The sequence below is a fragment of the Sciurus vulgaris genome, assembly GCF_902686455.1.
Source record: "Sciurus vulgaris genome assembly, chromosome: X".
Classification (NCBI taxonomy): domain Eukaryota; kingdom Metazoa; phylum Chordata; class Mammalia; order Rodentia; family Sciuridae; genus Sciurus; species Sciurus vulgaris.
Genome location: NC_136471.1, coordinates 5,257,207 through 5,275,988, shown reverse-complemented (window position 1 = coordinate 5,275,988; position 18,782 = coordinate 5,257,207). Strand labels below are relative to the sequence as shown.

Sequence of the window (18,782 nt, the reverse complement as noted above, 5' to 3'; positions counted from 1 at the left end):
CAGAGTTCTAATAGTTAATTTGTTCTATGAATAGGCTCCCTATATCTAGGAAGTGTAAGACATTCAAAGGAAGAACTTCTTGGTAGTACAATATGTCTCTTTCATCAAGTCTTAAGCTATGTAACTAAAGAGCAATTATAAAAAAAAGTTCATGATCAACCATTTTGTGCCAGATGGAAATACGTAGAGGGTCAGCTGGCAGCCCTGCACAACTGAGTGTTAACACTTCTGAATAATTCTCTGTCACTGCAGTTTCCAGAGACTCAGCAATACTACACTGGTTTCAGATTCACCAAGATCTACAAGGTAGAACAGAGATCTGGAGCCACAGTCCATGTCTTGGAAACCACCAAACCATGCTAGTAAATATTTCTGTGACACATACATAATATGCAAAGAAAGGCAGCCACATTCTGCTTTACTGTCATGGTCTTTCCTGTCTCTCCAATGGAATAGCTACACTGTGCAGGCAGGAAGAGGGTAAAAGAAAGGACAATCAGGCCACAGGCCCATCATGAAAGCAGTGATTGGAACAGCCACTCTAGATACATCTTATAGGTTCTGGAGAGTTAATTCACTCATTCAGTCCACAAATATTGAGGCAATTATCCCAAGCTATAATAATGGTGGAGTCATGACATTGACCCCACAGAGCTTAGTTTACTTGGAGAGAGCAGTAGCAATCAAAGAGCACACAGACAAATAAATACAAGAGCACAAATAAGTACTATGATGTAGGAGTGTGACACACTGCAGAGACTATACAAACAGGGAGCAGTGGACCTGGTTGGGAAGTCAGGAAGGCTATCCTCAGCAAGAACCATGTGACTGAAGATCTGAAGAACAGCAATTAAGTAAAAGAGGAGGAGAGGGAAATATTTCTGGCAAACTAAAGAGTGTGTGTCAAGGTCCTGTGGTGGGAGGGAGAAATTAAATTGGCTCAGAATGAGAGGCAGGGAGCAAGGCAGCAGCACCAAGATCTGAGGACCCAACAAAAGACATATTCCTGTCTACACCCTCAGTTTCCTCTCTGATTGTCTAGAACAAGACTAAAGAAAGATGTCAGAAATGAGGTGTGCCCAGAGTATATGAAATACCACCAGCTTAAAAACAAACAACTTGCCAATATTAACTGATCAATGTCTTATTGAAATCTCTGTAAGGTAATACTACTATTTTCTGCTAAAAACACTGAATCAGGAAAATAGTGCAGTAAAAAAGACCTTCAAACTTTTCAGACAGAGATGCATTTTAATCCAGGTAGAATTAAGGTACTGATAAAAGTTGATGATTAATATAAATCTGTACAGATAAAGAGTATTTCATGATAATTCCCAAATGTTAGTATTTTGAGAGAAAAACAAAGCTAAAGGAAAAATGGTTATGGGTATTTTCCGTGTAGCACTGTTTTGCTTTGGCAACTCTGTTAGCCTGTTACATCACTTGAGGCAGTTCTTTGTGGTTTCTGGATTATCTGTCACATTGCAAACAAGTCTTGGAACTTTCTATTTGTGAAGCGCTTTGCAATCAATCATTAATTCAGCCTCCCCATCCTGCAGAGAGATTATACACATTCTACAGATTAAACAGACAGATAAATGGGTTGCTCAAGGACACGAAACAATTCAGCTTTTACTTATCTTTCTTATCACCCTTTCCAAACAATGAAGCCACACAAAGCATGTCCAGCTCTAGCACCAACCCTGTTGCCCTGCAGACCAATGACAACTCCTAGAAGCAGCAAGTGAAGGCACTGCAGTTACTTTTGTTATCTACTCTAAATAAGCTCCTCTATGCAGAGTGCCTTCAAGGCCAACGATGATAATGACTACACTGTGATTGTGACATTGGCACTCACAATCAGAATGTGAACTCAAAGAATAAGAGTCTCTAGGAAGCCATGATGGTTTATGACTTAAAATTTTCACCATCCCTAAGGAGACTGAGCCCCCATCACACAGAGACACACTTTCCCAAGACTTCCTTTCATCCCCAACAAGCAGCCAAGATAATGATTTCCACTGGGCTCCCACAGTTCAGTACTGCACAGTATGAAGTCACCTGTTTACATGCCCTCCTTCACTCCCAAGCTGGGACAGCCCAGCATTGGAAGTACATAGAAGACAACCTAGCATACAAATGGTTTGTTGAGTGCATGACTTCCCATAAGCAAATAGAGGAAACAGGTACTTCACAGTATCTGTGAAGTATCTGCAGAGTAGTGAAATTAAGAGATCAGTTAGGCTAACCCCTTAAGTTACAGATGAGCCAAAGAAGTGCAGAGAATCACATGGTTACATATGGCCTGGTCTCCAATTCAGGAATTTTGGTTCAGTTTAGTTCTACAGACATCTCATATGTGCCTACTATGTGCCTGGGGTGGGAAGTGCTGGGGAAGGGAAGAAAGCAGGAGGTAGTCTCGGCTTCAGAGAGCACACAGCCTGGGGGAGGGAAGAGAGAGTTAACGAACAGTTGGACAAGTGAAAGGACGGACACTTGATTCCTTGGCCAGTGTTTCCTCTACACTGTTCACTGGGTGTTCCCCATCTGGGACTAAGAACAGCAAAATCTACTTCCGGCAAATAAACTTTTAGCGAAGACCGATGAGAAAACGCGTATGGAAAATCAGGCTCGCCCCCAAAGGCATTATGTAAGGTATTGCCATACCCGGACACGGACTCCAAGGAGTCAATCATGTTTCAGATGTCGGATCAACAAAGCAGCAAACAAATGAGGGATGGGCATAAATCCCAGGAAAGCCTCAAGGGTTGACAGGAACTGGAGGAAACAGCTGTGGTTGGGGGGTGGGGTGTTGGGTCAAGTGAAATGGTCCTGGCAGAGAATGGAGGGCAGGCGGTGGGATGGGAGAACACGGAACCGAGAAGGTGTAAGTTGGGATACCAATAAGGAAGGGCAAGCGGAGAGAAATGGGGTTCCCTTGAGGAAGACAGGGGGATAGGGCCGGGCGCCTTGGGCCTTGGCCTGGTGGTTCTAGTTGGCACAGGAGGTGAGGGCAGATGGGTGCGTAGGCCCACTGCTTTCCCAGAGAACCGCTGGCACCGGCAGGGGCACTCCGGCAGTCTCCTGGGTCCTCAGGCTGCAGCATCACGGCCGCCGCGCCTCCGGGAAGCCGGAGCCCCAGCTCGAGCCCAAGCCCCTGGCGCGGACTCCCGGAGGCGCCCGAGGCGCCGCTGGCGCCACCGACGCCGCCGCCGCTGCCTCACCTCGGGTTGAAGTCCTGGAAGAGGCCCCTCAGGTTCATGGCGAAGAACTACACCGCCGCGTCCTCCTCTTCCCCCCTCCCCCCGCGCCGCGCAGCCTGCGCTTTACAGCGGGTTCATGGTGCCAGCGCCAGCCGCGTCCCCGCCACCGCCCTGAGAAACCTGAGCCACCGCCCCCCACCCCTCCTTCCGGGCTTCCGTATGACGGCTGCGCATGCGCCCCGAGCCCCGCCCTGAGTTCGCCGCGTCCTGGCGGCCCCTAGTCCTGGGTACCCAAGCAACCAATGGAGTAGACTGCGGTTTCTGGAGGCTGAAGTAGAGGCGGCCTCGAGGGAAGGGGCGGAGAAATGCATGGGAATGCTGACTGGGTGAAGGAGTCCCGCGGTGAGGTCTTCGTAGACACCTGTCCCCTAGGCCCTTGCTGCCTTCTGGAGATTTCCCCCAGTGACGCCTCAGTCGGGGTGGGGGAAGCTAGTGGCAACTAGTAAGACTTTGCATTTTGACGATCCTATCCTAGGCTTCACCTGTCAGATCTGTCAATGAATCCACAGTATGCATATCAACTTCCCTTCCAAGCCCCAGGCTAGCATGTCAAGATATGCTGGCTGTCTCAAATCATGTTACCCAGCACCAAAGGCATCTCCCTTCCCAGATGTCGTCCCCTCCTGGATTCCCTCTCTCCATTGGCAGCAGGCCTATTCAGGGAATGCCCAAACTGGAGATGTGCAATTCATCCTCAATTTCCTAACCTACTTCAGATACTCCTTGACTCCTTCCTAGACTTTGTGGTCATCTCAGACCTCACCTCATCCTCATCCTCCACTCCCAGCCATACTACTTAAAAGTGCCAGTTTCAACTTTCTTGGACAAGTCAACATTTTATCCTTAGTTTTTCTCCTCTGCAAAATGGAAATAATAAAACCTTCTTTCACAGCTTGTTGGGAAAATTAAATGAAAGCATAAATAACACACTGCCTAGTACATGTTAGGTGCTTAAAGAATGTTATTGCAAGTTACTACTCTTTTAAGTGCTGACCTCAGAGATTCTGTTTTGTTTTTGAATCTAAGGCAGGACAACCTCGTAGCAGGTGACCTAGTCTGTGGTCTTCATTTGCAGTCAGTTGAAGAGTTTTTCATGAGCACAGCAATACCTTAAACATTAGTCTATCTATTATGGATAATCATCATACTTTGTTACAATAGCAGAGTTTCATGAATGGCAATTTTATACTGGTTAGCCCCAGGGAAAGCTTAAGAGCATCACAATTGTGAGAGTCATACTTTGCCATGATGTATCAGCTTTCTTCTGAGAACTTGAAAACATTTCACAAGTGGTAATTAGGCTTCCCAACAACCACTGGGGAATGGATATTATTATATGAGCTGGTTTTAGGGATGAGTAACCTGGATCAAGTGTTCAACTGTGGAAGCATGGGCACCCTGTCCCAGAAATTTTGGTTCAGCTCCTGTACCCATCCTCCAAATTGTGTCTACTGTCTAGCCTTGAGGAGGATCCCAGTGAACCCTGAAATAGAAGGGGAACTAAGGCACAGAGGGGTTTGTATAACATGCCCTGGGCCACCTATCTAGTGGAGATGGAAGAGCAAATATATAATTTGAGGTCCTGTCAGACCTGTAGGCCACACTGCTAGAAACAGGTATCTGCCAGGGGCCAGAGTGGCCAGCACCATCTTAACTACCAGAAGGCATCAAGAGGGAGACAGCTCGTCAGTTCAGAAATGTAAATGACAGGCACCATGGCTCTCTCAAGAGCTTGCAGCTCAGAATGCAGACACTTCTTTTGTTGAGGTTCCAAGGAGTTCTAGAGCTGAACCATTGCTCTGCAGACCCAGAATTCAATTCTGTTATTTTCCAAGAGATGATTAGGCCATGGGCATTACCTAGCCTGGGTAACAGAGACTAGTGATCAATGTATTGTTTTTCAAGCAAAATTGCCAAGGGAACTATATGAACCTGTTTGTGAAGACATACGGAAAGAAATGGATTCCCCAAGGCCTCGGATTCCCAGTCTCCAAGAGGTGGATTACCTTACCTCAAATACAACAAAAGTCCAACACTATACACTGCCAGTTCTTACATGGAAACAAAAGCCAGAAATTCCCAGTGTCCTCTCTCTAGCAAGTGCAAAAACCCTTCTGCTAATCTGCTGCCTACCTCAGTTCCTTAATTTGGTGTCCCACTCTGGATGGGGGCTCAAAGCTTTACTGGATTGTGTGGATATACCCAAAAATGACCTCAAAATTGAGTACAGACTCTGGGCTGTACGCTGATGATACCCACAACATTTTCTTTTCAAACCGACATTTGACTTTTCTTTGATTTTTCTTTCCCTTGACTTGCCACCATATTCCAGGGCCATCTTCAGAGAGGCTCCACACATTCTGTACCCAAGGACAAGAAATGACTGTGGAATGCATTTAAAAAACATATCCCCCAATAAGCAAAAATGTATTTCCATGTGACTTTAGAGTGGACACATAAATTCTAGATGCATCAGTGCATATCTAGACCATGGTTTTAAAGATTATCTTGGATTTATGTCACCCTTCTGATAAGATAGTGGCTTGTTCAGTCCAATATTCACATTCAGCAATTTGATCATCTGTAGATTTTTCTTTTTCTTTTGTGGCACTAGGGATGGAAACCAGGGTCTAGTGTTTGCTAGGCAAGCACTCTACTACTGATCTATAATCCCCAGTCCTTGGAAGACTGACTTCTGAAGAGAAGAGCCCTGAAGGAGAAAATACTGGTGACTTCCAACTCTCAGGATTAGGGGTACTGGTTAGAGGAGGAAAGTGACTGTGGTCCAGCTCGCCACATTTACTGCCCAGGTTTCTCCCCTGAGAAACCTGAAGGGAAGGAAGTCTCTGTTACTATAGTAGCAGAAATCCAGTAATACACTTCTGTGGTAACATAGAGAATAGGATATATACCTAGTAAACTCGATAATCTAACTAATAATAACCAAAACCTGGTAAGTGTAAGATTCATTATTAAAACCTCAAAAGGGAGGAGGTTTCAAGATGGCGGCCTAGAGGGTGGCTGTATTTCCTGTTGCTCCAGGACTCAGGATTCAAAAGAGGAGATATTGAGACACTTGGGACCAACTCAAAGCAGCCGGGTGACTCTCTCCCGTTGGGGAGGTGTCCCGGATGGGACAGTAGTCCCGGAACGCAGGGAACTTTGTGAAGTAGAGCTGCCGGCGAGACGCCCCTCCCCCCGCTGGAGCAGTGAACTCGGACAACTGGGAGCGCCGTAGAGGAGGCCGCTCAGCACAGCGCTGGGACTCGGAGCAACCACTGGGGCTCTGGCGGCTGCCCAGGGGAGGAGTGGCGAGGAGAGCTGTGTGGACACAGAACACCGGGACCTGCCCTGAGGAGGAGGAGGAGGAGCGTGGCCGCTTGGATTCAGAGTGACTGCACCAGAGCTGCAGGCAGTTGCCAGAGGAGGAGCTGCACAGCGAGCTGTTTGGACTTAGAGCGACCATTCCTGAACCCCGGGGGCTGCCCTGAGGATGAAGAGGAGGAGGAGCGCGGCCGCTTGGATTCGGAGTGACTGCACCAGAGCTATAGGCGGTTGCCAGAGGAGAAGCTGCACGGCGAGCTGTTTGGACTCAGATCAACTGCTTCTGAACCCCGGGGCCAGCCCGGAGGAGGAGGAGGAGGAGCACGGCGGGTCGTTTGGACTCGCAGTGACTGCATTAGCGCTCCAGGCACCTGCTCAGAGGAGAAGGCGAGTGGTGAGTTGTTTGGACTTAAAGTGACAGCTCCTGAACACAGGGGGGCTGCCTGGAAGGGAAGTGTGGTGAGTCGCTTGGTCTTGAGTGGCCACACCAGAGCTCCGGGCGGTTGCCCAGAGGACGCATGCAGCGGGTCACGTGGATTCAGAGCCACTCAGAGCGACCGCTCCTGAACACCCGGGGGGTTATCTGGACAAGGAGGAGGAACGGGGAGGGTCACTTCGACACGGAGTGATTGATTGCCCAGGGCTACAGGTGGTTGGTGGGAGGAGGAGGCACACAGTGAGTTTCTTGGACTCCTAGTGACCGCACCGGAATACTGGGTGGCTGTCTGGAGGAAGAGGCGTGTGGCGGGTCTCTGGGGCTCAGAGCGATTGTACAGGGCCCCAGGTGGCTGCTCGGAGGAGGGGCCGCATAGCCAGGCGATTAGGTGCAGAGCAGGGTCCCAGGATCTAGGAGGCTTCTTGGTGGAAGAGCCTCACAGAGACACGCTTAGGGCAGAGCGAAGGTTCCAGGCCTGCGGGCAGATTCTCTGAGGAGGGGCAGCCTAAGGAGATTCATCTGTGAAGGGTGAGGCTCCCAGGCCCAGGAGGTAGGGCCGGGCCCCTGGGAACTTTGCAAAGGAAGGCAGCCCAGCCCAGGCGGTAGCTGTAAATTGAGGGGAACCTCTAGGAGGGAACTGACCAGCGAGACCTCCCCACCGGGTGAGTCTTCCCTGCCGGGTGAGGTTTCCCCACAAGGACAGTAAAACCAGAGACACAGGCCCAAACAGGCCTTGCCTCAGCCCACAGCCTAGGTCCCCTTTGGATGACCATTGGTCAACAAGTGGAGACACCTCTGCCCACTAGCAGGGATTATACCCCACCTGAAGGCCACCACTCCTAGAGAGGCAGCTTCCTTGTGGAGCACCGCATTATCAACTTCCTCCAAGACTTCAGCCTACTTAAGGCTAAGGGGGGATATATATAGAAATCTTCAGGGACATTGTAAGTCAATAGAGGAAATCTGCAATATCTCAGCGGTCCACTGATACCTGAACAATATGAGAACACAAGGAAAGAAAATGCTGCAAACAAATCTAGATGTTACATCAATAAAACCCAATGACAGCATGGCAGAAGAAATGACAGAAAAGGAGTTCAGAATGTACATAATTAAAATGATCAGAGAAGCAAACGATGAGATGAAAGAGCAAATGCAGGCATTGAATGATCGTACCAATCGACAGTTAAAAGAGCAAATACAGGAAGCAAAAGATCATTTCAATAAAGAGTTAGAGATATTGAAAAAAAACCAAACAGAAATCCTTGATATGAAGGAAACAATAAACCAAATTAAGAACTCCATAGAAAGCATATCCAGTAGGATAGAACACCTGGAAGACAGAACCTCAGACATTGAAGACAAAATATTTAACCTTGAAAACAAAGTTGAACAAACAGAGAAGATGGTAAGAAATCATGAACAGAATCTACAAGAACTATGGGATATCATGAAAAGGCCAAATTTAAGAATTATTGGGATTGAGGAAGGCCTAGAGAAACAAGCCAAAGGAATGAACAATTTATTCAATGAAATAATATCAGAAAATTTCCCAAATCTGAAGAATGAAATGGAAAATCAAGTTCAAGAGGCTTATAGGACTCCAAATACACAAAATTACAACAGACCCACACCAAGGCACATTATAATGAAAATACCTAACATACAAAATAAAGACAGAATTTTAAAGGCTGTGAGAGAAAAGAACCAAATTACATTCAGGGGGAAACCAATACGGATATCAGCAGATTTTTCAATCCAGACCCTAAAAGCTAGAAGGGCCTGGAACAACATTTTTCAAGCCCTGAAAGAAAATGGATGCCAACCAAGAATCTTATACCCAGCAAAACTTACCTTCAAATTTGACGATGAAACAAAATCCTTCCATGATAAACAAAAGCTAAAAGAATTTACAAAAAGAAAGCCAGCATTACAGAACATTCTCAGCCAAATATTCCATGAGGAAGAGATGAAAAACAAAGAAGCAAATCAGCAAAGGGAGGAATTATCCTAAAGGAATTGTCAAATAAAGGAGGAAACAAGTTGTGTCAAACAAATAAATAAACAAAATTTTAAAAATGAACCAAATGACCGGAAAACCAAATCATATCTCTATAATAACCCTGAATGTTAATGGCCTGAATTCATCAATCAAAAGACATAGACTGGCAGATTGGATTAAAAAGAAAGATACAAAAATATGCTGCCTGCAAGAGACTCACCTCATAGAAAAAGATACCCATAGACTAAAGGTGAAAGGATGGGGAAAAACATACCATGCACATGGACTCAGCAAAAAAGCTAGAGTATCCATCCTCATTTCAGACAATGTGGACTTCAAGCCAAAGTTAGTCAAAAGGGATAAAGAAGGTCATTTCATACTGGTTAAGGGAAGCATAAATCAGCAAGATATAACAATCATAAACATCTATGCCCCAAACAGTGGCTCATCCATGTATGTCAAACAAATCCTTCTCAATTTCAGAAACCAAATAGACCATAACACAATAATACTAGGTGATTTTAACACGCCTCTCTCACTACTGGACAGAACTTCCAGACAAAAATTGAACAAAGAAACCATAGATCTCAATAACACAATCAATAATTTAGACTTAACGGATATTTATAGAATATACCATCCAACCAAGGGCGAATACACTTTCTTCTCAGCAGCACATGGATCCTTCTCTAAAATAGACCATATATTAGGCCACAAAGCTAATGTTAGCAAATACAAGAAGATAGAGACACTAGCATGTATTCTATCAGATCATAATGGATTGAAGTTAGAAATAAATGAAAGAGTAAAACACAGAAACTATTCCAACATCTGGAGATTAAACAATATGCTATTATATGATGAATGGATAATAGAAGATATTAGGAAGGAAATTAAAAAATTCTTAGATGTAAATGAGAACAAAGAAACATCATATCAAAATCTCTGGGACACTATGAAAGCAGTACTTACAGGGAAATTTATTTCATGGAGCGAATTTAATAAAAGAAGTAAAACTCAACAAATAAACGACCTAACACTACAGCTCAAAGCCCTAGAAAAAGAAGAACAGAACAGCACCAAAAGTAGTAGAAGACAGGAAATAGTTAAACTCAGAGCTGAAATCATTGAAATTGAAACAAAAGAAACAATACAAAAAATTGACAAAATAAATAGTTGGTTCTTCGAAAAAATAAACAAAATTGATAAACCTTTAGCCACACTAACAAAGAGAAGACGAGAGAAAACCCAAATCACTAAAATTCGGAATAAACAAGGAAATATCACAACAGACAGGATTGAAATACAAAACGTAATTAGAAGCTATTTTGAAAATCTATACTCCATCAAAACAGAAAACCTCGAAGACATCAACAGATTTCTAGAGACATATGAATTGCCTAAACTGAATGAGGAGGACATACACAATTTAAATAGACCAATTTCAAGTGCTGAAATAGAAGAAGTCATCAAAAGCCTACCAACAAAGAAAAGTCCGGGACCAGATGGGTTCTCAGCCGAGTTCTACAAAACCTTTAAAGAAGAGCTCATTCCAATACTTCTCAAAGTATTCCATAAAATAGAAGAGGAGGGAACCCTCCCAAACTCATTCTATGAAGCCAATATCACACTGATACCTAAACCAGACAGAGACTCATCAAGGAAAGAAAATTTCAGACCAATATCCTTAATGAACATCGATGCAAAAATTCTCAACAAAATTTTAGCAAATCGCATACAAAAACATATTAAAAAGATAGTGCACCATGATCAAGTGGGTTTCATCCCAGGCATGCAAGGTTGGTTCAACATCAGGAAATCAATAAATGTCATTCACCATATCAATAGACTTAAAGTTAAGAATCACATGATTATTTCAATAGATGCAGAAAAAGCATTTGATAAAATACAGCACCCCTTCATGCTCAAAACACTAGAAAAAATAGGGATAGTGGGAACATTCCTTAACATTGTAAAGGCCATCTATGCTAACCCCATGGCTAATATCATTCTAAATGGTGAAAAACTGAAAGCATTCCCCCTAAAAACTGGAACAAGGCAGGGATGCCCTCTTTCACCACTTCTATTCAACATCCTTCTTGAGACTCTGGTCAGAGCAATTAGACAAACCAAAGAAATTAAAGGGATACGAATTGGAAAAGAAGAACTCAAACTATCCCTGTTCGCTGATGACATGATTATATATTTAGAGGAACCTGGAAATTCCACCAGAAAACTCTTAGAACTCATAAGTGAATTCAGTAAAGTAGCAGGTTACAAGATCAATGTCCATAAATCCAACGCATTTTTATACATAAGTGATGAATCTTCAGAAAGAGAAATTAGGAAAACTACCCCATTCACAATAGCATCGAAAAAAATAAAATACTTGGGAATCAATCTCACAAAAGAGGTGAAAGACCTCTACAATGAGAACTACAGAACACTAAAGAAACAAATTAAAGAACACCTTAGAAGATGGAAAGATCTTCCATGTTCTTGGATAGGAAGAATTAATATTGTCAAAATGGCCATACTACCTAAAGTGCTATACAAATTCAATGCAATTCCAATTAAAATCCCAATGACGTACCTTACAGAAATAGAGCAAGCAATTATGAAATTCATCAGGAAGAATAAGAAACCCAGAATAGCTAAAGCAATCCTTAGCAGGAAGAGTGAAACAGGGGGCATTGCAATACCAGATCTTCAACTCTACTACAAAGCAATAGTAACAAAAACGGCATGGTATTGGTACCAAAATAGAAAGGTAGATCAATGGTACAGAATAGAGGATACGGACACAAACCCAAATAAATACAATTTTCTCATACTAGACAAAGGTGCCAAAAATATGCAATGGAGAAAAGATAGCCTCTTCACCAAATGGTGCTGAGAGAATTGGAAATCCACATGCAACAGAATGAAACTGAACCCATATCTCTCACCATGCACGAAACTAAACTCAAAATGGATTAAGGACCTCGGAATCAGACCAGAGACCCTGCAGATTATAGAAGAAAAAATAGGTCCAAATCTTCACCTTGTTGGTCTAGGATCAGACTTCCTTAACAGGACTCCCATAGCACAAGAAATAAAAGCTAGAATCAACCACTGGGATAGATTCAAACTAAAAAGCTTTCTCTCAGCAAAGGAAACTATCAGCAATGCGAAGAAAGAGCCTACAGAGTGGGAGAATATCTTTGCCAATCATACTTCAGATAGAGCACTAATCTCCAGAATCTATAAAGAACTCAAAAAACTCTACTCCAAGAATTCAAATAATCCAGTCGACAAATGGGCTAAGGAAATGAATAGACACTTCACAGAAGAAGATCTACAAGCAATCAACAAACATATGGGAAAATGTTCAACATCTCTAGTAATAAGAGAAATGCAAATCAAAACGACCCTAAGATTCCATCTCACCCCAATTAGAATGGCGATTATCAAGAATATGAGCAACAACAGGTGTTGGCGAGGATGTGGGGAGAAAGGTACAGTCATACATTGCTGGTGGGGCTGCAAATTAGTGCAGCCACTCTGGAAAGCAGTGTGGAGATTCCTTAGAAAACTTGGAATGGACCCTCCATTTGACCCAGCTATCCCACTCCTTGGCCTATACCCAAAGGACTTAAAATCAGCATACTACAGAGATACAGCCACATCAATGTTCATAGCTGCTCAATTCACAATAGGCAGACTGTGGAACCAACCCAGATGCCCTTCAATTGATGAGTGGATAAAGAAACTGTGGTATATATATACAATGGAATATTACTCAGCCATAAAGAATGATAAAATTATGGCATTTGCAGGCAAATGGATGAAATTGGAGAATATCATGCTAAGTGAGATAAGCCAATCTCAAAAAGCCAAAGGACGAATGATATCGCTAATAAGTGGAGGATGACACATAATGGGGGGGAGGGAAGGGTTAGTGTTAGGGTTAGAGTTAGGGTTAGGGAGGGGGGCAAGTATGGAGGAAGGAAGTACTGTATAGAGGGAAAAGAGGGGTGGGAGGGGTGGGGGGAAGGGAAAAATAACAGAATGAATCAAACAACATTACTCTATGTAAATTTATGATTACACAAATGGTATGCCTTTACGCCATGTACAAACAGAGAAACAACATGTATCCCATTTGTTTACAATTAAAAAAAAAAAAAAAAAAAAAAAAAAAAAAAAAAACCTCAAAAGGATGGTGAGCCAGTAGTTTCACCAGGGGAGAAACCTGGGCAGTAAAGTGCAGAGACTGAAATTAGAAAACTTGCACTCAACACCAGTTTTGCCACTGCTCCAGTGGGGAAAAAGAGAGCTAGCAATCCTGGGCAGGGTCACTGGGCCTACTAAAGAGCTCCTGGGGGTCAGATAGACAAATTCTTCAGTCAGGAAACATGGAGGTGCAGGTTCCTGAGGCTGACCCTCTCCCACTCTTGAAATTCCCTACTCTAACTTGTCTAGAGTCCACATCCTGAACGCTACCAATTAGAGAATTGCTGGAGACCCCATGACTTTCTCCACTTGCTATATGAAACTTACCTTTTCTCAAAAGAACCCTTTGTAACTGGTAAGTATAGCCCAATTTGAACAAACGTGTGGGCTTTCTGGTGCTGAGCTCTTCCTGGGAGGTATTTGGGTCTGGAGTCTGGCCAAAAGTTTGGTCAAATGTATGTCTGGATTAGGGGATTTAGGGATCTGGAGTTAGAGTTTGGAGGCCAGTGGAGAAGATAGAAGAGGCAATACCTATGGTTCTGTTTGGATCTGCAACTGTATCTTAGTCTTCCAGAGCTACTTCCTCAAGGAAGCTTCTCTTGGAACTTGCAAACTGCATTGCTGAGAGAGAAGGAAAGAATGACAGTGCTAAGGCCCCAGTGGTGCTCCTGTCACTCAGCAGGTCCTGCGAGAAGGTGGATCATTACCCCTTATGGTGATAACTTCCCACTGAAGGAAGAAGAGACCATTTTCTGTTGGAAGGCAGAATAGAGAGACTGTGCCTGGGCCTGCAGAGCCCCTCAGTGTCCCTATCCTTCCCGTCTGAAGCTCTCCTCCTGACAGAGGTTCCAGGAAGGCTTTCCACGCAGAAGAGGAGGCTCCTGGGTTTCACTTATCTAGTGATTTGTGCTTGCAAAGCCCATGTCAAATGCAGGTGACCAGGCACATGGGAGATAATGTGCCTGTCAGAGGTCACCAACCAGCTGCCCTTGCAACTCTCTTGTTCTTATCCTCACTTTGCTCTCATTTCCGAGTCTCCACTCTGCAGATCTTTCCCCCTTTGTGTGTCTGCATTGGCTTTCTGACATTCCTCTGGAATCCCCTGCCCTAACTCAGATACCTTCTTACCTTACCTTCCCCTAAAACATGCTTTCTGTTGGGGCAGCCTATAACCTTTAATCCTTTGGTTTCTTTCATCAAACACGTGTTTTCAGAAGCATCTGCTTTGTACCAGGCACTGTGGGAGGCACTGGGAACACACAGAAATGAATAATAAGAACACAGCATTGCATGTGATAAGCTTCCTGGACTTGGAAACCACTGAGCTGAATCTAAAAGGACAAATAAGATTCCATACTGGGAAGAGAGGAAAGGAATTTCTGGGTGAAGTCAACAACACTTTTAAAGGCACAGAAATCAATTAATGAAGGCAAGTGGACCTTTTAGGAGACAAATGGCTGCCACTATCCTCAGATTCTCCATTTCTTCTGGATCAGAGGATGAGATCATTTGTCCAGACTGAGCAGCACTTGCCCAATGTCAACCACACTGCCAGGGTCATTTGATTGCACCCCAGACTCTAGTCACAGGTCTGAACAGCTCCCAAATGGCCTAAGGAAATTTTCTCTGGAGTCTCTGAAACACCCTGCTTTCAGGGAGGTCCTCTAGTCTAGGCATTAAGAGCTCATTACAAAATTATTTTCTCTGGCCTTACCCTTTTAATAAGACAGTTCTCAACCAAGCCTTGCTAGACAAACACAAGCCCACAGGCTTTAGCAAGCAGGTAGATTGTTTGGTTACAGTTTCCATTCTATCCCTAACGGGATCCTGTAATCTCCTATACTATTTTTTTTCAACCCCTCAAGCAGCCCTCTGTGCCACACCCTGGCCCTTATGCAGTCATGCATGTCCTGCCAAAGATTTCTGGCTCTTGAAGACCCATCTCAGGTAGTCTCAGCTCTGCCACCTCAGTTCATCCCTGGAACTTAGCATACAACAGATGCTCCTGGGGTGTTATGAAATGAATTTGTATCCCCTGTCTGCTGGAATAATTACACTTTCTTTCTAAGTTCCTGGTGGCTTGCAGACATTATCTGTTGGCACCTATACACCCATTTTCCTACCAGATAATTTTCTGGTCATTGACACACTGAGGCTTTTTTGGTCTTACTATAGAACAACTTATACCATGTTTACACAGTTGTAAGATGTGATGTGATTCATACATTTCATAACAAAACTTAAAGTGAAAAAGGCAACTGGGTCAATTAATGTACATGTGAATTGTCAGATATATACTGATTTTGAAATACTAAACTCTATGAGAGGAGGTGCATCTTTGATGTGCAGTGATAATAGTTTCCTTTGTGTTGGCCACCTACTTTGGGTGAACTTGGATAATATTTTCTATGGGCTGAATTGTGACCTCCAAAAAAGATATGTTGAAGCCCTAATCCCAGTTACCTATGGAGATGACTGTATTGGGTAATAGAGAATTTGTAGATGTAATCAATTTAAGATGAGTTAATTAGAGAGGGCCCTTAATCCAATATGATGATGTCCTTATGGGAAAAGAAAAATTTGTACATAACCACATAGGAAAAACAGTCACATAAATATGAAGGCAGAGATGTGAGTGCTGCTCCCAAAATCCAAGGAATACCTGGGGTTACAAAAAACTGAATAAAGGCAAAGAAGGATTCTCTTCTAGAGTCTCCAAAGAGATCAAAGCCCTTATAACACCTCAATTTTGGATTTCAAATCCCCAGAACTATGAGAGAATAAATTTATATTGTTTTAAGTCAACCAGTTTGTGGTACTTTATTACAGCAGACTCAGGTAACTAATGCAATGTCAAATCAAGACTCTGATGCTTTACTGTTATCCACATTTTACAGATGAGGAAACTGGAAAATCACTAGAGATCAAGCATGGGAAATGTGCAGCCAGGTAAATTAAATTTCTGGATTATTTCCCAAACTAGTGGTAGATTCCAGCTGATTTTAAGCACATAATTGTGTCCTGGGGACCTAACTCATATTTTGGCTATTATCTGGGATGAAATGTTAAAAAAGGAAATTGGAAATATAGACAAAAGAGAGGATTTTCAGTTGACAATTAGGCAACTGTAGGTTTTTCAAACCTTGAAAATTACATGAGCAAGAAAGGTTTATAAGTAACCATATAGAGGACTGTCCTGCAATTCCAAGCTTTCACAACAATTATTTGGAATGTCCCTCTAGCACTCCAGAGAAACATGAACATGGGAGACTGGGAGAAGGGCACTCCCTTGGCATCAAGGGTATTCACAAAGGGGTACTGTCGATCACAGAGGTTTTGGGTATGGTTTGGATGCAGAAAGGTGGAACTCAAACATGCTGGTGAAAGTGCGTAGTGGAGGAAAGCTTTCAGTTTCTGACAGCTGGGAAGCAGAGCAAGTGTGAGGAGCCATACACAAAATTAAATCCCCAAGGGCATGCTCCCAGTGCCACATTTCCTGTAGCCATGCCCTACTTGCCTGTGGTTACCAGTAGCCCATTCAAAATTATTAACCCAGGGCTGGGATTGTGGCTCAGTGGTAGAGCACTTGCCTGGAATATGTGAGGCACTGGGTTCCATCCTCAGCACCACATATAAATAAATAAAGATATTGTATCCATCTATAAGTAGTATACAAGAAATATTAACCCATCAAATGGATTAATCCACTGGTGAGTTTACAGCCCTCATAATCTAATCATCTCACCTCTGAGCATTTCTACATTGGATAGCATGATTCCAACACATCAGCTTTTGCAGGGACCCTTCATATTCAAACCATAACAAATTGATTAAGTTCAAATTCAAAAGCAAAATACCCAGAATAGGCAACATAATATTAAAGAAGAACAAAGTCAGAAAACTGATATTACATGACTTCAAGAATTACTGTAAAATTATATGCATCAAGACTATGTAGTACTGGCAAAGAACAGACAATAGAACAATTGAACCAAATAGAGAACTCAATGAACTGTAATATAGTCAAATGCTCTTTGACAAAGGGGCAAACAAAAAGGCTGTTCAATAGAGCAAAGATAGTCTTTTCAACAAATGGAACAACTGGACATCCATGTGTAAAAAATACTCTAACCTTACACAAAATTAACAGGTTTTAATGACTTTTACAAAAAATTTCACAAAATTAATTACCTTTTACCAAAGTTAACTCAGGATGGATTACAGATCAAAGTGTAAAATACAAAGCTGTAAGACTAGTAGGAGATGACATAGGAGAAAATCTATGTGACCTTGGGTTTGGTGATGACTTTTTAGATAAACACAAACAGCATAATCTACAAAGAAAAAAAATGACAAGTTGGAATTCATTCAAATAAAGAAAATACTCATGGCTGTTAACGGAATGAAAAGACAAGCAACAGACTGGGAGAAAATCTTAGCAAAACACATATATTATAAAGGACTGGCACCCTAAATATATAAAAGTAAAAACCTCTTAAAAACTCAACAATAACATTAACAGCTAAATTTTTAAAATTCACAAAAGATCTGCATGCACACCCCACCAAAGAAGATATACAGATGGCAAGTAAGAGTATGAAAAATTAATCAACACGATATGTTGGCCTTATATTGTCACAAGCTTTTGTGAAATGGAAAAGAGGGTCCTGGAGAAAAACTGGTGCCTAGCACTGAGGGAGTGTGGATAGGGAAGCTTTTGCATTGGAAGCTCCTGATGGGTTATGGTTCAGAAACAACGAAGTGAGGTGTGGCCCCATTAACAGAATCCAAGGGGACAAGAGGTGCATGTATATTGGGTGGGAGTACTTTAAGGATTTGAGTGTGAATAAGACAGGCCCACACTCACTGCTTTCCTGACTCACACTTTCACTCACAGTTCATTCAGAAAGAAGATGTTCATGGGTTACAAAGAAATATGCAATATGACAAGACAAAATACTTTGCACAAAAATAACACAAGGGAAGCCCAGGATAATTAAAAAGTGAGAAGGGTGGAGGGTGGAACCTGCAGTAGCTGTAATATTCCAAATATGAGATGGAAGTTCAACCTCGAGGAAGGACTGTTTTGACCTCGGGGGCTCTCTTGGAGCTCAGAGCCAAATCATGAATGTCCTGGGGAGGCCACAGCTGTCACCTGGACATGGGTATTGGAGTTCTGGCCCATTGGAATCTGCATTAATGTCCAGAGTAGAGGCCCTGCACTATAATATACCTGTCAGCCTCATCCACTATCTCTCCCAACCAATTGGGTGGTGTAACCATCTCCTGTATGCCAATTCACTGGGAACATTAACCATCAATGATATGGTGGGGAGAGAAGACCAGACCATAGTTTCACAGGGCATATTTTGCATTAATTCAGACATCAATGTCTACAGGGCTTTTTTGAATGTACCCTCAATGTAGGTGCCATTCGACTTTGACTTTGCCCCTAATGCTGTCTTGAAGATTTCACTTGGCTGTACACCATGCTTCCTGCTACCAGCTCCTGCAATCCTGAGTCCCAGTTCCATCTCTAGGA

General features: G+C 43.0%; 1 protein-coding gene across 2 annotated transcripts in view; it reads right to left on the bottom strand.

Moving 5' to 3' along the window:
• TMEM185A (transmembrane protein 185A) overlaps positions 1-3,386 on the bottom strand; it is a 37,512-nt gene extending 34,126 nt beyond the window's left edge. The window contains exon 1 of one of the 2 annotated variants that reach the window (XM_079124317.1): positions 3,225-3,386. In XM_079124317.1, coding sequence (XP_078980443.1) covers positions 3,225-3,262 — 38 coding nt within the window. In that variant the 5' untranslated portion in view covers positions 3,263-3,386. The remainder of the gene's footprint in view (positions 1-3,224) is intronic. The other variant, XM_079124316.1, reaches the window with a different exon arrangement.
• Positions 3,387-18,782: the final 15,396 nt, after the last annotated feature.